The 24,498-nt window shown below is 45.3% G+C and overlaps 1 protein-coding gene and 1 pseudogene across 2 annotated transcripts; one reads left to right on the top strand and one right to left on the bottom strand.

The window, feature by feature from the left end:
• Positions 1 to 378: 378 nt before the first annotated feature.
• LOC307095676 (small ribosomal subunit protein RACK1-like) lies at positions 379 to 1,360 on the top strand. Its single transcript, XM_079765111.1, has one exon. It carries the CDS (start codon positions 442 to 444, stop codon positions 1,306 to 1,308), a length of 867 nt encoding a protein of 288 aa, XP_079621237.1. The 5' UTR covers positions 379 to 441; the 3' UTR covers positions 1,309 to 1,360.
• Positions 1,361 to 6,698: 5,338 nt separating this feature from the next.
• Positions 6,699 to 8,559, bottom strand: LOC307095677 (ubiquitin-conjugating enzyme E2 K-like; annotated as a pseudogene). Its single transcript has one exon. The product of its transcript is annotated as a ubiquitin-conjugating enzyme E2 K-like (transcript).
• Positions 8,560 to 24,498: the final 15,939 nt, after the last annotated feature.

Below are 24,498 nucleotides of genomic sequence, written 5' to 3'. Positions count from 1 at the left end.
CTGAACTCTGTTTCAGATAATTTTCATATCTCTGCTTCATTTATCTCTTATACTGGAGAATTTGCTAGTTCTTTCATTTGGGGGTTGTTTCTTTGTTTCCTCATTTTGGTTGTCTGTTTGGGTTTGTGACTATGTTTTAGGTAGATCCTCTATACCTCTCAATCTCTAGTGCAGGACAGTGTTAAAGGCTGTTTCTGGCTGATTGGATCAGGCAAAGACTCAAAGCCTCCAGAGACCACCTCTGTCTACAGACTAATAGGATTCCGACTTGAATTGCCCCCAGGCAATCGTCCTCAGGTGTGGTGAGAGTTTTTTCAACAGGGTGGGGCAGTTGCTTCTGCCTGGAGGCTAATTGTTACTTTTTTTAAAAATATATTTTTGACCCTCAAGGGCCATAATGGATGGGTGAACCAGATCGCTACCACTCCCCAGTTCCCGGACATGATACTGTCCGCCTCTCGAGACAAGACCATCATCATGTGGAAGCTGACCAGGGATGAGACCAACTACGGCATCCCACAGCGTGCTCTTCGGGGTCACTCCCATTTCGTTAGTGACGTGGTCATCTCCTCCGATGGCCAGTTTGCCCTCTCTGGCTCCTGGGACAGAACCCTTCGCCTCTGGGATCTCACAACGGGCACCACCACGCGCCGATTCGTGGGCCATACCAAGGACGTGCTGAGTGTGGCCTTCTCCTCTGACAACCGGCAGATTGTCTCTGGCTCCCGAGATAAAACCATCAAGTTATGGAATACTCTGGGTGTATGCAAATATACTGTCCAGGATGAGAGCCACTCAGAGTGGGTATCTTGTGTCCGTTTCTCGCCCAACAGCAGCAATCCCATCATCGTGTCCTGTGGCTGGGACAAGCTGGTCAAGGTATGGAACCTGGCAAACTGCAAGCTGAAGACCAATCACATCGGCCACACAGGATACCTGAACACTGTGACTGTCTCTCCAGATGGATCCCTCTGTGCTTCTGGAGGCAAGGATGGCCAGGCCATGCTGTGGGACCTCAACGAAGGCAAGCATCTGTATACACTTGATGGTGGGGACATCATCAACGCCCTGTGTTTCAGCCCCAATCGCTACTGGCTCTGTGCTGCCACTGGCCCCAGCATCAAGATCTGGGACTTGGAAGGCAACATCATTGTAGATGAATTGAAGCAAGAAGTTATCAGTACCAGCAGCAAGGCAGAGCCACCCCAGTGTACCTCTCTGGCCTGGTCTGCTGATGGCCAGACTCTCTTTGCTGGCTACACAGACAACCTGGTGCGAGTGTGGCAGGTGACCATCGGCACCCGCTAGAGATATATGGCAGAGCTTTAGTAATAAAATGGTTTTCTGGCTTGTAAAAACAAAAACAAAAACAACAACAACAACATATATTTTATTGATTTTTTACAGAGAGGAAGGGAGAGGGATAGAGAGTTAGAAACATCAATGAGAGATAAACATCGATCAGCTGCCTCCTGCACACCTCCTACTGGGGATGTGCCCGAAACCAAGGTACATGCCCTTGACCAGAATCGAACCTGGGACCCTTCAGTCCACAGGCAGATGCTCTAACCACTGAGCCAAACCGGTTAGGGATAATTTTTACTTTTAATCTCTTAAGTGGCCTCAGGGCAAGGTGTTTTCCAATAGGGTGTATGGACTGTCTTCCCCCCAGACAAGGCAGATTCTATGTGGGAAAGATGTCCTCTACTGTGTGAGGGAATGACTCAGCCCAGGAAACTTGGAGTGTCTGCCTTCTGAGCTCTATCCCCCAAGTCCCCAGTCCTGGGTTCTCTCACAACTCCAGTCCATTTCACCCTCCCTCTGCCAGAGCACAAGGTGGGTGGCTTCACAGGGACTGTTTGTGTGTTAGCCCTTTAAAAGGGTGCCTAAACTTTCAGCTGCCACTCCCTGGCAGACAGCATCCTACTGCTTTTCACGGCTAGATATTATGTGGGTACCCTCATCAGTTTGGTGCTCTCTGCTGGGGAGCCCAGCTTTGGGATTAGATCCCAGAGTTCTCAGTGGCACCCCCCCTCTGCCCCCGCACAGCTGAGATATCTCTCCAGGACTTCAGTTGCCGTCTGTGGGTGCCCGGCCAGCCCTTTCGCGGCTCTGCCCCTGCTACCAGTCTCTATGCGGTCTCCACCTTTGGTCCTTGGGTATCAGGGTTCTCTCCTGTGAATTTTCCATTGATTATTCAGGAAGCCTTTTCGTATTTCAGTTGTAATTCCAGCTTGTTCCTGGGAGCATGTCCGTGCAGCATCCTGCTACTCTGCCACCATTTTATTTCATTTTATTTTAAAATATATATATTTTATTGATTTTTTTTTACAGAGAGGAAGGGAGAGGGATAGAGAATTAGAAGCATCGATGAGAGAGAAACATTGATCAGCTGCCTCCTTCACATACTGGGGATGTGCCAGCAACCAAGGTACATGCCCTTGACCGAAATCAAACCTGGGACCCTTCTGTCCCTAGGCCGATGCTCTATCCACTGAGCAAAACCGGTTAGGGCTCTGCCACCATTTTAAACCTCCTTGACCAATATTAATATAGCCCCTCTAACTTTCTGTTGACTAGTGTTTTCATGATATATTCTTCCCCCCCCCCCATACTTTTACTTTTAACCTATTTGTGTCTTTGTAATTAAAGAGCCTTTCTTGCAGGCAGCATATGTTAGGATCCTGCTTTTTTTTATTCAATCTGACATCTCTACCCTGTAATTGAGGTATTTTGACCATCTACATTTAGCATGATTGCTGATATGATTACATCAGAGTGTCACTATATTATTTGTTTACTATTTTTCCCATCTCTTCTTTGTTCTCTTTTTCTACCTTCTTTTGGATTAATCTATATTATTTTTATTCCAGTTTATCTCCTTTGTTGGCCTATTAGCTATACCTATTTGTTTTGTTGTTTTAGTGGTTGCTTAAAGGTTTATTTTATACCCATAACTTTTCACAGTCTGCCTTCAAGTGTAATGGTACCACTTTATGAAGAGTATAAGAACCTTATGTTAATATACTTCCATTTCTCTCTTTCTGGACTTTATGCTATTGTCATGCATTTTACTTTTACTGTACAATACATTATTATTTTTTGTTTAAATTTCTTTATTGATTAAGGTATCACATATTTGTCCTCATCCCCCCATTCCCATCCCACACCCCCCCACGCATGCCCCCACCCCCCTGTTGTCCTTAACCACTGGTTAGGCTCATATGCATGCACATAAGTCCTTTGGTTGATCTCTCCCCTTTACCCCCACCCTCCCCTCCCCTCCCTCTGAGGCCCAACAGTCTGATCCATGCCTCCTTGTTTCTGGGTCTGTTCTTGTTCATCAGTCTATGTTGTTCATCATTTCCCCTAGATGAGTGAGATCATGTGCTATTAGAAATACACTTATAAGAACCGAAAATGAGACAAGCAATAATGATTATGCTGAAAGGCAAATGAATCAGTCTGTAGTGAGTTTATTTCTGGGCCAACAGTTCTTTTGAGTCTTAATTTCAATGTCAAACAGTTCCTTATGTGTACATGTCAGCAATGACATTTCAGTTCTGGATGGTGGACAAATGTTGGTAATGCAGGCCCGACTCTCTCTGGTTTGGTCCTGGGCAACCGGCAGTGACGCACAGCAGCTGACTGCTAGTATGGCAATGCGACGTCAGCGTCTTCCATCTCAGTTAATTTTTAATAGACTTTATTTTCAGAGCAATTTTAGGTTCACAGCAAAATTGAGCAGAAAATACAGAGAATTCCCATATCGTCCCTGCCCCGCCCCCTCATTCACAGCTTCCCCCGCTTTTTTTTAAATAAATCTTTATTGTTCAGATTATTACAATTGTTTCTCCTCCCCCCCCCCCATATTTCCCCTCCTCCCGGTTCCCACCCTTCCCTCTGCCCTTACCTCCCCCCCTCGCTATCCTTATCCATAGGTGTATGATATTGTCCAGTCTCTTCCCGTACCCCCCACACAGACACCCCCTTCCCCTGAGAATTATCAATCCACTCCCATTCTATGCCCCTGATTCTATTATGTTCATCAGTCTATTCTGTGCTTCAGATTTTTAATTCATTTGACTTTTAGATTCATTTGTTGATAGGTATGTATTTGTTCATAATTTTTATCTTTACTTTTTTCTTCTTTTTCCTCCTTTTAAATGATACCTTTCAGCATTTCATGTAATACTGGTTTGGTGGTGATGAATTCCTTTAGCTTTTTCTTATCTGTGAAGCTCTTTATCTGCCCTTCAATTCTGAATGATAACTTTGCTGGGTAGAGTAGTCTTGGTTGTAGGTTCTTGCTATTCATCACTTTGAATATTTCTAGCCATTCCCATCTGGCTTGCATAGTTTCTGTTGAGAAATCAGCTGATAATCGTATGGGTGCTCCCTTGTAAGTAACTAACTGTTTTTCTCTTGCTGCTTGTAAGATTCTCTCTTTGTCTTTTGCCCTTGGCATTTTATTTATTTATTTATTTATTTTAATACATTTTGTTGATTTTTTACAGAGAGGAAGGGAGAGGAATAGAGAGTTAGAAACATCGATGAGAGAGAAACATCAATCAGTTGCCTCCTGCACACCCCCCACTGGGAATGTGCCCACAACCAAGGTACATGCCTTTGACCAGAATCGAACCTGGGACCTTTCAGTCCGCAGGCCAACACTCTATCCACTGAGCCAAACCGGTTTTGGCGTGCTCTTGGCATTTTAATTCTGATGTGTCTTGGTGTGGTCCTCTTTGGATTCCTTTTATTTGGGGTTCTGTGCGCTTCCTGGATTTGTAAGTCTATTTCTTTTACCAGGTGGGGGAAGTTTTCGGTCATTATTTCTTCAAATAGGTTTTCAACGTCTTGCTCTCTCTCTTCTTCTGGCACCCCAAAAATTCGGATGCTGGTACGCTTGAAGTTGTCCCAGAGGCTTCTTACACTATCTTCTACTTTCTGAATTCTCTTCTCTTCTTGCTTTTCTGGAGGCGTGTCCTTTGCCTCTTTGTATTTCAAATCTTTGACTTGATTCTTGCGTTCCTCTAGTCTGCTGCTGGGTCTATGTATAATATTTTTTATTTCAGTCAGTGTATGTTTCATTTCTAGTTGGACCTTTTTCATATCCTCGAGGGTCTCATTAAATTTATCGGCTTTTTCCATGAAATTCTTGAAAAACCTTATAACCGTGGTTTTGAACTCTATGTCCAGTCGTTTGTTCTCCTCCATTTCTTTTGTTTGGGATCTGTTTCCTTGCCTCCTCATTTTTGCTGCTTCCCTGAGTTGGTAGGGTAACTTTGTGTCCTATTGGTTCAACGTGTCAGCCTCCCAGTTACCTGAGGTGGATGCTCTTGGTGCACCCCTTTTTAGACTGTGTGTACAGCCTTGTTGTAGTTAAGTCTTGATTGTTGTTGGTGTCACTGGGAGGAATTGACCTCCAGGCCAATTGGCTGTGAGGACCCGCTGTATCTGTAAAGGAAGAATTGCTGTGCTGGAGACACGTTTATGGGCCGGGACTTGTTCCAGTAGGGCTTTGGCGCTCACTGAGTCTGCCTCTTAAATGTGTCCCTTATGCGAGTGGTTGAAATCTGGTGTCATCTCACACCAACCACTAGATGCCCTCGTTTCTGGGTCTCGAATGGGGTGCAGGTCAGCTACTGTCTGAGGCCACTCAGCAGGAGTTACAGCAAAAACTGCAGTTTTCTCCTCTTTGCTTGAGTGGTTTTGGAGCAGTCTGACTGGAGCTGCAGTTTATTTGGTTAAGCTGCCACAGGGCAGGCCATTTATATGCAAAAGCTGCTGTTTGGAGCCTGGGCGGGTTTGTAGAATGTGCGGGGTGGGTCTCAGGGCGGGGCAGGGTCTCAGGGCGTCACTAGGCTAGGGAGTGGCAAACAGCAATGGCTGCTAGTCTGCCTTTTCTGCCTTTCCACGTTTCCAAGTCCCTGCGTCCCGTGCTCCAGCGCAGTAAACACTGATTGCTGGGCGCACCTCTGCAGAAAAATCACTCTCACTTTCCAACACGATGGCCAAGAGTCCAGCTTCTCTCCATAGGTGTCTGGGTCCCCCGCGCGTCCCCAGAAACTGGATTTCAGAGTGATCGGGAGCTTATCTCCCTTTGGGTTGGAAAAAAAGCTGTGCGTCCCGTCGCCCGCCACCAGCCCAATTCAAGCGCCTCCGTACCTCAGCCCTTCCGCGTTTGTTCTTTCTTTTTCCTTCTTAGTTGTAAATCTACCATTCAGCCAGCTTTCCCGTGGTTCTGGGTGGTAGATGCTTTGTCTTTTAGTTGTATTTTTGAAATTGTTGTGCGTGGCGCAGTTTAGTTGTTTAACTTTGCCGCCATCTTGGTTCTCCCCCAGCCCACAGCTTCCCCTTCTATCTTAACAGCCCACACCACCATAGTGGCATATTCATTACAATTGATTAACCTAAATTGACAAATAATTATCATCCAAAGTCCGTAGTTTACATTAGGATTCACTCCTGGTGTTGTACAGTCTATGAGTTTGTTGGGTTTTTTTAGGCTAAAAAACTGCAGTTGGTTCATTTCATCTTTTCGAGTTCTCAAAGAAAAACTTCATCAGCTTAAAAATAGATGTCAAATTCACTTGAAAAACTAAGTTGGGTTCTTTTATTATTAAATCTTGGGAATACTGGAAGATCAAGTATTTACTGATTTTGCAAGAGAAACAAAATTGGCAGCTCCATCTCTACATTATTACTTAACATAGGAACGTTTTTAAGAGTAAAGAACTGTGACATAACATTCCATATGGACAACCTAAAAAAAATGAAGCAAGGGATACTGTCCTTCAGCACATTTCCCAGAGAATTTACTATTAGGATATTAGCTGTGTGTGGTAAGAGAGGAAAAATAAATATAGTGTCCCAGTCTGCTGACCAGGACAAAAAGGCTCTGAAGAGGACACCATCTTCATTCTAGATAAATCTCGTTTAAGAATTCTCAAATGCTTAAAATGGTGGTCTTTTCAGCTACCCATCTTAAGAAGTCAAGTACAAGCATGCAAGTAAATTTCACAGGCACAGAGGATCCATGTTAAAAACAGTTAAAGTAGCTGTGATGCAACACCAACAATTTGAATGGTCCTGACACACTCAAAATATTACCTTAATTATTCAACAAAACCCTGAAGCAAACTCTTGCTATTCTGGTACACTGCTAAATACTAAAGTAGCATGTTTTTTCCATGGTTTCGCTTAGCTCAAAGAATTTTTACACTATTAAGAAAAAAAATTAAAGTATTTCCCCTTTTTAAATTTACACAGATGTTTAATTAGCTTTATTTACAGAGCAGGGATGTTTTTTTTCAGTCTCCAATGGTGCCTAGATAACATCATTAGGCAAGAATGCCAGTTTAAAAGAAATCTATGCAGAATCCTAAAAATAACAGATGTTGAGGCTCCTCAAGAAGGGGCAAGCTTGACTATATCAGCAGCTCTGTCATTATGCCTCAGTTACTCAGAAGCAATTCTGTTGCAGTCTCTACATCCCATGATTTTGAAGACAAGGCCACTATTACAGCATTCCTATCAAAGCCCATAGCACATAGGTTTTCTTTTTTCTTTTTTCTTTTTTTTTTTTTTTTTTTTTTTTTTGGTGTATTCTGGACTAGAAACTGGTGCTCCAGCATACACATGTGCCCAGAGTCGAGCTGTCTGTTTGAACATTTCAGGATTTTGCTTGTACTGATTTGCTACTACTGCATCCTGTGGATCATCTGGTTCTGCAGCTGCCAATAGTGCTTGCAATGACAATAATACCGTACAGAGAGTCATTGCTGCTGCCCATTGATCTTTCAGGATATCCAAACAAATAGCCCCTGTGACAAAACTAATATTAGGATGCCATATTTTAGTGATAAACCGGACCTTAGGGGGATTAAATGGATATGTTTCTGGTATTTTTATCTCTAGTTGATATCTTCCTCCTTCATATGGTGTGTCTGGAGGTCCTGCTATTTCTCCTCTTAATTCTGTAAAATTCTCATCTACAAGATCTACTTTAATTTGATTTTTGCGCGTCTCCTCGCTCTTCAGCACCTCCTTGAACTCCCGCTTGATTCGCTGCCCCGAGATGTTGGCCATGTCTCCGCCTGCAGCTGATTCGTACCCGCCTCCTCCGCCACCACTACAACCACCGCCACCTCTGCCACCTCTTCCTCCACTGCCTCCTCCCTCGGCGATTCACACCGGAGCACACGAACACTGCCACTGCCACCCCGGCCGGCCGCCTCGCTCTCTTCAGTATGGAATCACCTCTGCGCCGGGCCACCAAAATGGCCCAGTCTATGAGTTTTAACAAATGTATTCCCCATTAGTATCATACAGAATAGTTTCCCTGCTCTAAAAATCCTGTGTTGCCTGGCCAGTGTGGCTCAGAGGTTGAGCCTTGACCTATGAACCATGAAGTCATGGTTGATTCCTGGTCAGGGCACATGCCTGGGTTGCGGGCTCCATCCCCAGTGTGGGGCGTGCAGGAGACAGCCAATCAATGATTCTCTCTCATCAATGATGTTTCTATCTCTCCCTCTACCTTCTTCTCTGAAATCAATAAAAATATATTTAAAAAAATAAAAATCTCTGTGGTCTGCCTATTCATCCCTCCCCCCATACCCTGAGCAGCCACTTATCTTTTTACTGTCTCCATAGTTGTGCCATTTTAGAATTTTATATAATTGAAATCATACAATATGTAGTCTTTTCAGATTGACTTCTTTCATTTAGTAATATACATTTGAGGTTCTTCCATGTATTTCCTTTTTTTTATTGTTGACAGTATTACAGATGTCTTCCATTTCCCCCGCTTTACCCCCCTCTTCCCAGCCCCTACCCATCCACCCCCAGGTCTTCTTCACCATGAGCTATGCATATAAATATATAAGTTCTTTGGTTTATCTCTCCTCGACCCTCTGCCCGCCCCCTCCCCATGTCTTTTCATGGCTTGATAATTCATTTCTTCTTCTTTTTTAACCCTCACCAATGATATGTTTTCATTGATTTTTAAAGAGAGAGGAAAGGAGAGAGAGAAAGAGAGAGAGAGAGAGAGAGAGAGAGAGAGAGAGAGAGAAGAGAAGAGAAGAGAAGAGAAGAGAAGAGAAGAGAAGAGAAGAGAAGAGAAGAGAAACAAACATAGATGGGTTGCCTCCAGCATGTACCCCAAATGGGGATCAAATCCACTACCTGGATAAGTGCCCTAACCAGGAATCAAACCTGCAAACTTTTGGTATATGGATGACACTCCAACCAACCGAGCCACCCAGCCAGGGCTCTTCTTTTTTTTTTTTTTTTTTTTTTAATGGAGCTTATTTTTTAGAGCAGTTTTATGTTTATGGCAAATTTGAATTAAAAGTACAGAGAATTCCCATCTATTCCCTAACCCCTCACATGCACACCGCCCCCATGATCAACATTCACCAGAGTGGCAGCTGATGAACCTACAATGATACATCACAGTTTACATTAGGGTTCACTCTTGGTGTTGTACATTCTATGAATTTTGCCAAATATATAATGAAATATATCCACTACTAGTGGCCCGGTGCATGAAACTCGTGCACATTAAAAGGGAATTCATTAGAGGAAATATTTTAATATTGCTATTTGCCCTTTCTCTATAATAGAAGTGTCAGAGATGAAAGAAAATTAGTAAAATGTATATGAAAATCTTCCTCCTGTCAAAGTCTGGGTCACACCATGGGAACCAGAGTCAAGTCCCTGCCCACCCACATGCACCTTGAAATCGCACAAGACCCAGACCTGGCCGGCCCCACCCCCATTGGGCTAGATCCAGACCGGACTGGCCCCACCCCCGTCAAGCCCCACTGGGTGGGGGGTGCGGCCTCAGGTCCCCTGGCCTGGGGCAAGGGGCACGCCTTGAGGTCCCCCATCAAGCCCCGCTGGGCAGGGGGCATGGCCTGAAGTCCCCTGTCAAGCCCCGCTGGGTAGGGGGCGTGGCCTCAGCTCCCCCGGCCCAGAGCCGGGTCAGGGTGTGCGGCCTGAGGTCTCCTTTCCCAGGTCAGGGCAGGGAGCACGCCTTAAGGTCCCCTGTCAAGCCCCGTGGGCGGGGGCACAGCCTGAGGTCCCCCGTCAAACCCCGTGGGTGGGGGGCACGGCCTGAGGTCCCCCATCAAGCCCCACATGGCGGGGTGTGTGGCCTCAGGTCCCTGGGCCTGGCACCCGGGCGAGGGGCATGGCCTCAGGTCCCCCGTCAAGCCCTGCTGGGAAGGGGGCATGGCCTGATGTCCCCCAGCCTGGCGCTGGTGTTAGGGGATGTGGCCTGAGGTCCCCTGTCAAGCCCCACCAGGTGGGGGGCGCAGCCTCAGGTCCCCTGCCCCTGCCCAACACCACGCATCCTCAGGTCCCTGCTGATTGCTCATTAAGGCTAAGGCTCGTTATGGGAACTCGGCCTCCGCTGTGGACGCAGCCAATTTGCATATTCCCTCTTTATTAGATAGGATTATAATAGCATACAGAATCGTTTCACTGTCCTAAAAACCTTTTGTGGTCTGCCTATTCATCTCCCTCTTCTCTCTAATCCCTGGAAACCACTGATCTTTTACTGTCTCTGAAACAAGCCAGTAAGCCAGGACAAGTGAAACAGGGAAACTAAGATAGATAGGAAAACAAAATGACAGAGCAATTTACAGCATACAGAAGGTCACCTCCCTAAAAATAACATCTATGTATCAGTTGTATTTCAGCTCCAGGCCCAGAAAAGCAGCAAAACCAGGTGGGCAACACCAGGACCAGCTGCAATGACTAATGAAACCCTGCCCTGACACTAACCAATCAATGGAGATCACGACCCTGAAGGAGCACACCTAGAAAACTGATGAATATTCTGTTGAAACCCTCCCCTGAGACCTCCCCTAAGATTTCCACCTGCAAGAAAGAGATAAAGCCTCAAGAAAAAATAATCCAGTGGGTGCTCTCCCTCTGGGGAGCAGCCCCTGCCATTCCCTTTCTCCTCTTCTTCCCCCACAGGTATGCATCTTCTAAGCCCTAAAGGACCCCATGAGGCTTGCAACCAGAGGAGCAATGGGCAACAGCCCCTTGTCTCAGGCTAATCCCTGAACCTGAAACCACAGCCCCCTTTTCTCTGACTTCCCAGAGAGCTAGGGCAGCCTAGCCTATCTAGGCTCTCCTGTTGCTTCTTCTATGCTAAGCCCTTTCTTGTTTTACTGTCCCCAGCTTTAATAAATGTTCCCTCATAGTCACCTAGGCTCATGTTGTGAAATTACCAGATAGAACTCAGGCGCCAGGTCCCCATTCCAGTAACATTTCCACAGTTTTGCCTTTTCAAGAATGTCATCTGATATGTAGCCTTTTCAGATTGATTTCTTTCACTTGGTAATATGAATTTGAGGTTTCTCCATGTCTTTTCATGGCTTAATAGCTAATTTCTTTTTAGCACTGACTAATATATCATTGTGTGGGTGTACCACAGTTTATTTATCTGTTCACCTACTGAAGGATAGCTTGGTTGCTTCCAAGTTGGGGCAGTTATGAATAAAGCACTATAAACATTCAAGCACAGACTTTTATGTGTACATAAAGTTCTCAACTCTTTGGGTAAATACCAAGGAGTGTGATTGTTGGACCATATGGTCAATCACCAGCTGGGCTTAATTATCTTTTTAAAACAAGCTTTATTGCCCTGGCTGGTGTGGCTCGGTTGGGTGTCATCCCATGCACCAAGAAGTCACCAGTCAGGGTACATGCCCAGGTTGTGGGCTCGATCCCTGGTTGGGGGAGTGGTGTGGGGTATGAGGGAGGCAGCCAATAAATGTTTCTCTCTCTCTCGCTAAAATAAATAAAAACATATTTTGAAAAAACAAGCTTTGCCCGGTTGACCTGTGAACCAGGAAGTCATGGTTTGATTCCTGGTCAGGGCACATGCACAGGTTGCCGGCTCCATCCCCAGTGCGGGGTATCAATGATTCTCTCATCATTGATGTTTCTCTCCTTCTCCCTTCCTCTCTGAAATATATATATATATATATATATATATATATATATATATATATATATACACACACACACACACACACACACACACACATACACACACACATATATATGTATATATATATGTATATATATATATTAAAACAAGCTTTACTGAGATATAATTTATATACCATGAATTCACTCATTTTAAATGTACAATGAAATGATTTTTAGTAACTTTACAATGTTGTGCTACTATCATCACAATCCAATTTTAGAACATTTATTTCACCCAAAAAAGATCCCTCAAACCCAGTTGTAGTCACTCCCTGTTCCCAACCCCCAGACAATCACTAATCTACTTATCCTCTCTAATAAAATGGTAATATGCAAATTAACAATCACTCTGCTACATAAGCCACGCCCACCAGCCAATCAGGGCGAGTATGCAAATTAACCCAAATCCAAGATGGCTACAGCCACAGAGAGCAAGGTTTCCCAGGTAACAGAGTAAGCCAAGCTTTCCATAGCTGTTGCAGGCCTAAGCCTCCACTCAAGCTACAAAGTTTCAATTATAGAAGGTAAACAAATTCAAACAAATGGCGGCAGAATGGAGCTCGAGAGAGCAGGCCAGGGTTGCCGCCGGCAACAGGGGAAGCAAAGCTTTCCGCACGCCCTGGCCGGGCTCACCCGCTTAAGGCTACAAAGTTTCGATTGTAGAAGGTGAATTAACTGCCACAGAAATGGCTGCCGCCCTGGAGGGAACAGCAGGCTTGGCTCCACTCCAGGCTACAAAGTTTCAATTGTAGAAGGAAAATAAATTCCAGATACCAGGGCCTCCCCTTGGGTTGCCAGGGGGCGTGGCCGGCCTGCAAACCACCACAGGCCCCTCGCTCAGGCCGCCCCACACCCCAAGGGAACCCCCACCCTTATCTGTGACACTCTTCAGGGCAAACCAGCTGGCCCCCACCCCTGTACCAGGCCTCTATCCTATCTAATAAAAGAGTAATATACAGATTGATCATCACTGCAACACACAATATAGCTGCCCCCATGTGGTCAAAGATCCTGCCCCCATGTGGACACAAGATGGCCACCACAAGATGGCCAGCAGGAGAGGGCAGTTGGGAGGCACCCGGCCTGCAAGGGAGGGCATTTCTGAAGGACCAGGCCTGCAAGGGAGGGCAGTTGAGAGGGACCAGGCTTGCAAGGGAGGGCAGTTGGAGGTGATCAACCCTGCAGGAGAGGGCAGTTAGGGGTGACCAGGCTGGCAGAGGAGGGAAGTTGGGGGCAAACAGGTTGGCAGGGGAGCAGTTAAGCATCAACCAGGCTGGCAGCAGAGTGGTTAGGGGGTGATCAGGCTGGCAGGCAGAAGCAGTTAGGGGCAATCAGGAAGGCAGGCAGGCAAGCAGTTGGGAGCCAGCAGTCCTGGATTGTGAGAGGGATGTCCGACTGCCCGTTTCGGCCCGATCCCACCAGGAGTCGGGCAGTCGGACATCCCTCCAGGAGTCCCAGATTGGAGAGGGTACAGGCTGGGCTGAGGGACAACCCCCAGCCGTGCACGAATTTCGTGCACCGGGCTTCTAGTTGTCTCTATAAAGTTCTCTTCCTGACTGTTTCACATAAATGGGATCACACATTGTATCTGTCATTTTTTTGTATCTGGCTTCTTTAACTTAGCATAATGTTTTTTAGTTTCCTCCATGTAGTAGCATGTATCAGTACTTCATCCTTTTTTATTGCAGAATTGTATTTTTTCTTTTGAAATCAAATTTATAGACGCATGACATTTAAAAAGCTCATTTTAAGTTTATAATTTGATGACTTTTGACAAAATGTATGCACCCATGTAATTGCTTTTGACAAAATGTATGCATCCATGTAATTACTATCATCACCCCTAAAAGTTCCCTTGTATCCCTTTGCAGTCAATCCCTACCACCTCTAGCCCCAGAGGATACTGTTCTGCTTTCTATCACTAAAGATTAGTTATGCCTTTCTAGAATTTCATATAGATTCATATAGCATGCACTCTTTTCTGTCTACTTCTTTTGCTCATCATAATGTTACTGAGATTTATTCATGTTGTTGTGCATAACAGTTCATTCCTTTTTATTGCTTAGTAGTATTCAATTGCAAGGATATATAGCAATTTGTTTTCAGTTTGGGGCCATAATGGATAAAGCTGCTATGAATGTTTGTATATAAGAATTTTTATGAACATATGTTTTCATTTCTCTTGAGGAATACCTAGGAGTGGAATTGTTGGATCTTTGGAAATTGAACCACTGAGCCATGCCAGTTGAGCTGGAATTTCTTTTTATAACATTTTCTACTTAGTTATTGCTTATATTTAGGAAAGTTATTGAGTTTGTTATTATCTATATTAATAAAAGGCCCATGGCCCTAACACCATAACGACCAAACAAGCAGCAGCTCTCGCAGCGGGTGGGCAGGGAGGGGCGCGCAAAGGGCGGGGCATGAACTACATGTGGCGATGGGCAGGGCGGCCAGCTGAGGCAAGCGGAAGCGACCAAACGACTGGTCACCAGGAGGTGCATGGAGCACCTCTCAGTCCCTCACCCCCCAGCCCACGAGCCGCTCCAGATCCCGGCAGCGGGGCGGGGCTCGAGGCTCACACAGCAAGGCGGGACTCGCGCAACATGGTAGGGTTCGCACAGCGCGGTGGCTCTCAGCGGTGAGCTACTCATGCAGGAGTTCTTGCACGCTGGGCCTCTAGTATTTAATAAGTGGCCATTTTGCAATATAGATATTTGTGTGTGTTTTTTTGTTTAATCAACTTGTAAGTTGATTTCTTGGATTTTCATATCAACTAGAAACAATGACAGTTTTATCTTTTAGTAACTTTTACCTTTTAGAAACACTTCCTAACTCATTATATGAAGCCAGCATCATCCTAATACCAAAGCCAGACAAAGACAGCACAAGAAAACTACAGGCCAAGATCTCTGATGAACATGGATGCAAAAATCCTCAACAAAATACTAGCAAACTTATTTCAACAGCACATTAAAAGGATCATATACCACAAGCAAATAGTATTTGTCTCTTGGATGGTTCAACACATGCAAATCAATAAATGTAACATGCCATATCCTATCCTATATCATAAAAGTATAGTATGCAAATTGTCCCCTCCACTGGAGTTCTTCTGGGAGTTCAAGCAGGGAGCCGGGTGGAGCCAGCCGGGGGAAGGGAGGGAGGCCCCGGCTGGCCGGCAGCGATTGCAGACAGCCAGGCAAGGGAGGCCCCGGCCAGCGGCAGGCAGCCAGGGGAAAGGAGGGAGTACCCGGTCGGCAGCCAGCAACCACTAGGGACACTACCAGTGCATGAATTTCGTGCACTGGGCCTCTAGTTAATATAATAAAGAATAAAAATCACATGATCATCTCAATAGACACAGAAAAAGCTTTTAATGAAATCCAAAACTCTTGCCCTAGCTGGTTTGGTTCAGTGAATAGAGCGTCAGCCTGTGGACTGAAGGGTCCCAGGTTCGATTCCGGCCAAGGGCACATGCCCAGGGTTGCCAGCTCGATCCCCAGTAGGGGGCATGCAGAAGGCAGCCAATCAATGATTCTCTTTCATCATTGATGTTTCTATCTCTCTCTCCCCTCTCCCTTCTTCTCTGAAATCAATAAAAATATAATTTAAAAAATAGAAATCCAAAACTCTTTCATGGTAAAAATACTCAATAAACTAGGAATAGAAGGACACTTTCTCAACATAATAAAGGACATATATGAAAAACCCACAACTAACATTACACACAATGGTGAAAGACTGAAACCTTTTTCTACAAGATCAAGAATATCTTCCTTTGCCATGTCTATCCTATATAATAAAGAGCTAATATGTTAATTAGTCTGGATGGCAGAACAACCTTCTGGAATGACCAGTGGGCAGGGGGTGGAGTTGCAGGGCCATGAGGCAGCTGGGGCAGCTGTGGGGGCCAAGGCAGCAGCCGGGGCTGAGAGGGCCTACCCTTGCATGAATTTCATGCATCAGGCCTCTAGTTTAATATAGTAGTGGAAGTTCTAACTAGCAATCAGGCAAGAAACAAGAAATAAAAGGCAAACAGGTTGGAAAGGAAGAAGTAAAAGTATTTCTGTTCACAGATGATGTGAAAAGATTGCCTGGCTGGTGTGGCTCAATAGTTGAGTGTTGACCCATGAACCAAGAGGCAATGGTTGGATTCCTGGGCCAGGGCACATGCCTGGGTTTCGGGCTCAATCCCCAGTAGGGAGCATGCAGGATGCAGCCAATCAATTATTCTCTCTCATCATTTTTTTTCATTTTAATTTCTTTATTGATTGAGGTATTGCATATGTGTCCTCATCCCCCCATTACCTTCCCAACCCCTCCCCACTCATGCCCTCACCCCCCTCGTGTCTGTGTACACTGGTTAGGCTTATATGCATGTATACAAGTCCTTTGGTTTATTTCTCCCCTTTACCCCCACCTTCCCCTACCTTCCCTCTGAGGTTTGACAGTCTGATCAAAGCTTCCCTGTCTCTGGATCTGCTTTTGTTCATCACTTTATGTTGTTCATTATTTCCCATAGATGAGTGAGATAATGTGATATTTATCTTTCTCTGACTGGCTTATTTCACTTAGCATAATGCGCTCCAGCTCCATCCATGCTGCTGCAAATGGTAGGAATTCCTTCTTTTTTAGTGCAGCATAGTACTCCATTGTGTAGATGTATCACAGTTGTTTTTTTTTTTGTTTGTTTGTTTGTTTTAAATTACTTTATTGATTAAGGTATCACATATTTGTCATCAACCCCCCCATTCCCTTCCCAAACCCCCCCACACGCATGCCCCCCTCCCCCTGTTGTCCGTGATCACTGGTTAGGCTCATATGCAAGCACACAAGTCCTTTGGTTGATCTATCTCCCTGGTCCCCACCCTCCCCTACCTTCCCTCTGAGGTCTGACAGTCTGATCAATGCTGTTCTTGTTCTTCAGTCTATGTTGTTCATCTTTTCCCCTAGATGAGTGAGCTCATGTGATACTAGTAATACACTTATAGGAACCGAAAATGAGACAAGCAATAATAGTTATGCTGAGAGGCAAATGAATCAGTCTATAGTGAGTTTCTTTCTGGGCCAACAGTTCTTTTGAGTCCCAGTTTCTATGTCCAACAGTTATTTATGTGTTCATAACAGCAACGATATTTCAGTTCTGGATGGTGGACAAATGGTGGTAATGCAGGTCCGACCCTCTCTGGTTTGGTCCTGGGCAATCTGCAGTGATGCACATCTGCTAACTGCTAGTATGGCAAGGCATGGTCAGCGTCTTCCATCTCTGGACTGTTTCTCTTCTGACTTCATGGCTGGAGCACTCCTGTCAATTCCTCTCTGTTGCTGGAATCCACATGGTCTTGGAGTTGTTTTCTGAAAATATACAAACATATTCTCGACCAAAAGTTAATAAAGGAATATTCTCTATAAATTTGACTTGCGATCCTTTTTCATTTTTTTGCCCAAACGATTTTCCTTTGGCTTGTTTTGACACCATGTGTTTTGTTTTGGTAACACAGTTTTTTAATCCACTCATCTGCTGATGGACACTTAGGCTGTTTCCAAATCTTAGCTATGGTAAATTGTGCTGCTATGAACATAGGGGTGCATATATCCTTTCTGATTGATGTTTCTAGCTTCTTGGGATATATTCCTAGAAGTGAGATCACTGGGTCAAATGGGAGTTCCATTTTTAGTTTTTTGAGGAAACTCCATACTGTTCTCCACAGTGGCTGCACCAATCTGCATTCCCACCAGCAGTGCATGAGGGTTCCTTTTTCTCCGCATCCTTGCCAACATTTGTCGTTTATTGATTTGTTGATGATAGCCATTCTGACAGGTGTGAGATGGTACCGCATTGTCATTTTGATTTGCATCTCTCAGATAATTAGTGACTTTGAGCATGTTTTCATATGTTTCTTGTATGAGTTCCCTGTAAATGTTGGTGATTAAACCTTTATCGGTGATAACATGGGCGAATATGTTCTCCCATGTAGTGGTCTTTCTTGTTGTTTTGTTGATGGTTTCTTTTGCTGTGCAAAAGCTTTTTATTTTGATGTAGTCCCATTTGTTTATTTTCTCTTTAGTTTCCATTGCCCTAGGAGCAGTATCAGTGAAGAAGTTCCTTTGGCATATGTCTGATATTTTGCTGCCTGTGGATTCTTCTAGTGTTTTTATGGTTTCCCATCTTATGTTTAAGTCCTTTATCCATTTTGAGTTTATTTTTGTGTATGGTGTAAGTTGGTGATCTAGCTTCATTTTTCTGCATGTATCTGTCCAATTTTCCCAACACCATTTATTGAAGAGACTGTCTTGACTCCATTGCACGTTCATGCCTCCTTTGTCGAATATTAATTGAGCATAGTGGTTTGAGTCGATATCTGGATTCTCTATTCTATTCCATTGATCTATATGTCTGTTCTTGTGCCAGTACCAGGCTGTTTTGAGAACAGTGGCTTTGTAATACAGCTTGATATCTGGTATTGAGATCCCACCTACTTTGTTCTTCTTTCTCAGGATTGCTGCAGCTATTCGGGGTCTTTTTTTTATTCCAGATGAATTTTTGGAGAGTTCGTTCTAGGTCTGTGAAATATGCTTTTGGTATTTTAATGGGGATTGCATTGACTCTATAGATTGCTTTGGGTAGTATGGACAATTTCATGATATTGATTCTACCAATCCATGAACACGGTATGTTCTTTCATCTGTTTATATCTTCCTCTATCTCTTTTTTCAGTGTTCTGTAGTTTTATGCATATAGGTCTTTTACCTCTTTAGTTAAGTTTATTCCTAGGTATCTTAAATTTTTTTGGTACGATGGTAAATGGGATTGCTTTTTTAATCTCTCTTTCTGTAAGTTCACTCTTGGTGTATAGAAATGCCATAGATTTCTTGGCGTTAATTTTGTATCCTGCTACCTTGCCCCTCTCTCATCGTTGATGTTTCTATCTCTCTCTCCCTCTCTGAAATCAATAAAAACATATTTTTTAATGGAAATTTATCTTGTGTTCATGGATTGAAAGACTTGATAGTATTATGATAAAAATACTCCTCAAAGTGATCCACAGTACAGATTCAATGCAACCCCAATCAAAATTTCAATAGATTTTTTTTTTTTGCAGAAATTGAAAAATACATCCTAAAATTCATATGGTATCTTAAGGGACTCTGAATAGCCAAAACAATCTTGAAAAAGAACCAAGTTGGAGGACTAGCACTTTCTGATTTTAAAACATAACACAAAACACCCTAGCCAGTTTGGCTCAGTGGATGGAGTGTCGGCCTGTGGACTGAAGGGTCCCAGATTCGATTCCGGTCAAAAGCACATACTTGATTCTGGGCTTGATCCCCAGTAGGGGGCATGCAGGAAGCATCCGATCAATGATTCTCTCTCATCATTGATGTTTCTATCTCTCTCTCCCTCTCCCTTCCCTTCTGAAATCAATAAAAAATGTATATATACTAGAGGTGCAGTGCATGGATTCGTGTACCGGTGGGGTCCCTTGGTCTGGCCTGCACCCTCTCGCAATCTGGGACCCCTCAGGGGATTTCGGAGAGCCAGTTTCAGCCTGATCCCCGCAGGCCCGGCCGTGGGACCTCTCTGGGTCCGGGGTGTGGGTGAAGCAGATTCTGGGTCAACAGTGCCCCAGCAGCAACCTAACCCACAGCCAATTCCGAAAGGAATTGGGCTCCCTCCTCTCTGGCTCTGGGGTGTGGGTGAAGCATATTCAGGGTCGACAGTGCCCCAGCAGCAACCTAACCCATGGCCAATTCTGCGAGGAATCAGATTCCTCTACTGGTCGAAGCATGTGCTCCCTGGTAGTCATTGCATGTCATAGCTACCAGGTGAACAGTTGAACAGTCGGACGGTCGCTTAGGCTTTTAAATATTTACTAGAGGCCCGGTGCATGTGCACCAGTGGGGTCCCTCGGCCTAGCCTGTGCCCTCTCGCAATCCAGGACCCTTTGGGGGATATCAGAGAGCCAGTTTCATCCCGATGCCTGCAGGCCAGTCTGAGAGACCCCACTTGTGCATGATCAGGGCTGGGGAGGTACTGTGGGAAGGCTCTAGGGCACATCCAGCCTGTCTTGCCCAGTCCCTATCAGGGCCATCTCGCCCAGTCCTGATCAGGGCCAATCGAGGCCAGCCAGCCAGGGAGGGACCTCCAGAGGTTTGCTGGCTGGGGAAGGACCATAGGAGGTCTCCAGGGCATGTCCTGCCCAACTCACCCAGTCCCAATCAGCCGGATCCCAGCAGCAAGCTACCCTACTGGTCGTAGTGTCTGCCCCTGGTGGTCAGTGTGCATCATAGCGACTGGTTGAATGGTCAAACGAAAGGTCGGACACTTAGCATATTAGGCTTTTATTATATAGAATATTAAAAAAAAACTTAACACAAAGCAATTATAATCCATACAGTGTGTTACTGGCCTAAGGACAGACATATAGACGAACAGAATAGAATACAGAGTCCAGAAATAAACCCTTACATATATAGTCAATTGATTTTCAGCAAGGGTGCCAGAAGATTCAATGGGGAATTTACAGTCTTTTCAATAAAACTGCAGGTAACAAAAGAAGAAATAAAGTACAGCAAGGGGAATATAGTCAATAATCTTATATAATAAAACCCTAGTATGCAAATCAACTGAACGACTGGTCGCTATGACGCTCAATGCAGGAGCTGCTCCCTGGTGGCCAGTGTGCTCCCACAGCGGGGGTGCTGCCCAGCCAGAAGCCAGGCTCATGGCTCATGGCTGGTGAGTGCAGCGGTGGTGGCGGGAGCCTCTCCCACCTCTGCGCAGTGCTAAGGACTGCTCGGGGGATGTCCACCTGCCAGGTTAAGTCCACTCCCCATGGAGGGATGTCCCGGACTGCGAGAGGATGCAGGCCAGGCTGAGGGACCCTCCTCCCAGCCCCTGCAGTGCACAAATGTTGTGCACCGGGTCTCTAGTATTGTAATAACTATGTATGGTGTCAGGTGGATACTCAACTTATTGGGGATCACTTCATAAATTAAGTAAATAACCACTATGCTGTACACCTGAAACTAATATAATATTAAATATCAACTGTAATTGATAAATCAAAAAAAGAAAAAAATAGCCGAAACCGGTTTGGCTCAGTGGATGGAGCGTCGGCCTGTGGACTCAAGGTCCCAGGTTCGATTCCGGTCAGGGGCATGTACCTTGGTTGCGGGCACATCCCCAGTAGGGGGTGTGCAAGAGGCAGTTGATCGATGTTTCTCTCTCATCGATGTTTCTAACTCTCTATCCCTCTCTCTTCCTCTCTGTAAAAAAATCAATAAAATATATTTTAAAAAAATAGATAAATTGGAATTTATCAAAATTAAAATCTCTTGTACCTCAAAAGATACTATCAAGAAAATGAAAAGAGAAGTGGGGTAGGAACTGGGTGGAGGGGAGATATGGGGGGGAAAAAGGAGAAACAATTGTAATAATCTGAACAATAAAGATTTATTAAAAAAATTAAAAAAAGAAAATGAAAAGAGGATTAAATAGCTATAGTACATCTATACAATGGAATACTATGCAGCTGTAAAAAAGAAAGAACTCTTACCATTTGCAACAGCATGGATGGACCTAGAGAGTATTATGCTAAGCGAAATAAGCCAGTCAGAGAAAGATAAATATCACATGATCTCACTCATTATGAACAACATAAACTGATAAATAAAAATAGAACCAGAGACATAGAAGCATCGAACTGTACAACCTATGAGGGAAGGTGGGGAGTGAGGGGGTAAGAGATCAACCAAAGGACTTGTATGCATGCATATGAGCAAAACCAGTGGACACAGACAGTAGAGGGGTTGAGAACTTGTGTTTGGGGGAGAGGGTGGCAGGGGGAGAGGTCAATGGGGGAAAAAAGGAGACTCATGTAATACTTTAAACAATAAATATTTTTTAAATAAATAAAAGCCCCTTGAAAATTAAAAAAAAAAAGAAGAAGAAAGTGAAAAGAGCCCGGCCATGGTGGCTCAGTGGTTAAGTGTCGACATATGAACCAGGAGATCATGGTTTGATTCCCCGTCAAGGCATACGCCCAGGTTGTGGGCTCAATCCCCAGTGGGAAGAATGCAGCCGATCAATGAGTCTCTCTCATCATTGATGTTTCTATCTCTCTCTCCCTCTCCCTTCTTCTCTGAAATAAATAAAAAATACATTTTTTTAAAAAGTGAAAACAGCCCTGGCCGGTTTGGCTCAGTGGATAGAGCGTCGGTCTGAGGACCGAAGGGTCCAGGGTTCGATTCCTGGTCAAGATCACATGCTGGGGTTGCAGGCTCAATCCCCACTAGGGGGTGTGCAGGAGGCGGCTGATCCATGATTCTCTCTCATCGATGATGTTTCTGATGATATTTCTATCTCTCCCCCTTCCTCTCTGAAATCAATAAAAATATATTTTTTAAAAATAAAAAAGTGAAAAGACACCCGGGTCAGGTGGCTCAGCTAGTTGGAGCATCATCCCCATGGGCCAAGGTTTTAGGTTCAATCCCTGGTCAGGCATGTGTGGGAGTCAACTAATGAATGCATGAATGGGTTGAACAGCAGTTTGGAGTTTCTCTTTCACTCCCTCAAATCAATAAAAAAAAAGTCTCTTTAAGAAAGTGAAAAGACAGCAAAATCTCAGACATATGCCAAAAGAACTTCTTCACCGATACTGCCCCTAGGGCAATGGAAGCTAAAGAGAAAATAAACAAATGGGACTACATCAAAATAAAAAGCTTTTTTATAGCAAAAGAAACTATCAACAAAACAACAAGAAAGCCCACTGTATGGGAGAACATATTTGCAAATGGTATCACTGATAAAGGTTTAATCTCCAACATCTACAGGCAGCTTATACAACTTAATGAAAGGAAGATAAATGATCCAATAAAAAAATGGGCAATGGACCTAAATAGAAGAAAGTGAAAAGACAACATACAGAATGAGAAAATATTTTCCAATCATCTTACCTAATAATAGACAAATATGTAAATTGACCGTACCTTCGCTATACCCACAGCCAATCAGAGTGAGTGAGTATGCAAATTAACTCACCAAAGATGGCGGTTAATTTGTATACAAAGGCAGGGCGGGCAGCACCATGGCCTGCTTCCAGGGGTATGGGTCCATGGGGCGGAGGAGGCCCTGCAGGCAGCGCCAGACACCGACCACAGATCCATGGCCGGGAGGCGGTGGGGTGGGCAGCGCCAGACAGAACAGGAGGGGTCTGGGTCCATTACAGGCCCCAGGAGGGGCAGCGCCTGCCTAGCCACTCCCGGGGGTCCCTGGGAAGATCGCCGCTCAGGGGAGGCGAGGCCGGACCCGCCAAGCCACTCCCTGGGGGTCCCTGGGAAGATTGCTGCCCAGGGGAGGTGAAGCCGGACTGCCTAGCCGCTCCCAAGGGTCCCTGGGAAGATCGCCGCCTGGGGAGGTGAAGCCAGACCGCCAAGCCGCTCCCTGGGGTCCCTGGGAAGATCGCCGCCTGGGGAGGTGAAGCCAGACCCGCCTAGCCGCTCCCCTGGGGTCCCTGGGAAGATCACTGCCCAGGGGAGGCGAAGCCGGACGCTAGCTGCTCCGGGGGTCCCTGGGCACATTGCAGGCATGGGGTTGCTGACATTCATAGCTTCATGGAGACCGAGGGCAGGGATCTGCCTCATCTGCAGAGAGACAGAGGTTCTGCAGTGGCCCCAAGACATGGGTGGGCCCAGCCAGGGATCAAGGGGCATGGAAGGACTCCCGAGCAGAGAGGCAAGGGCCCTCACCCCTGAGGCGGGGGTTGAGGGGTTGTGCCACCTCAGTGGAGGGATGCTGCACTGCAGGGTACTGGACTGACTGATGTGATTCAGAGAAGCTCCCAGTGCTAATGGGCCTCACTCAGGCGGCCTTCACACTTCAGAGGCAGTGACTCCTGCTCCTGCCTTGACCCAAAAGCAAGCCCACGGTGCCCTGCCCCATGGCAGAGCATGCCTAGGCAGTGAGTGCGAAGCCTTCCACCTGCTCCGGAGAAGCGGAGACAGTAAAGAATGGGGGACAGGGGACGGGGAGAGGAAAAATGTGGAGCATCCGCAATGAAGTGGTGCTCGAGAAAGAGGCTCGGAAGCCTGACTGGAAGGTTTGTTCTGTTTGCCGGGCGGCTGCCCCTTAGGAAGCGCAAAGAGCATGGCTCTGAGGGCTTCCTGTGTGCTGAGTCAAGTGCCACAGCCAACTGGAATTGGCCTCAGTTTCCTGGTCTGTAAAATGGATGAAGCGTGTCTCAGTGCCTTCACTGAGCTTTGATGGCCAATTGAGATACTATATAAAGAAAATGAGGGAAGAAGTGAGAAAGAAAAGGAAGGACGAGCAACACAAAAGAAACACTGAAAGGAACCTGTAAACCCATTGTCACTTAAATAGGGAATATAGTCACTATTGTTGTAATGATGGTATGATGCCAGGTGGGTACTAGAAATATTGGGGAACACTTTGTAAAGTATATGATTGTCTAACCACTA

The sequence above is a fragment of the Cnephaeus nilssonii genome, assembly GCF_951640355.1.
Source record: "Cnephaeus nilssonii genome assembly, chromosome: X".
In the NCBI taxonomy this organism is placed as follows: domain Eukaryota; kingdom Metazoa; phylum Chordata; class Mammalia; order Chiroptera; family Vespertilionidae; genus Cnephaeus; species Cnephaeus nilssonii.
Note: the sequence above shows the minus strand (reverse complement) of the source record. Positions and strands in the feature narration are given on the sequence as shown.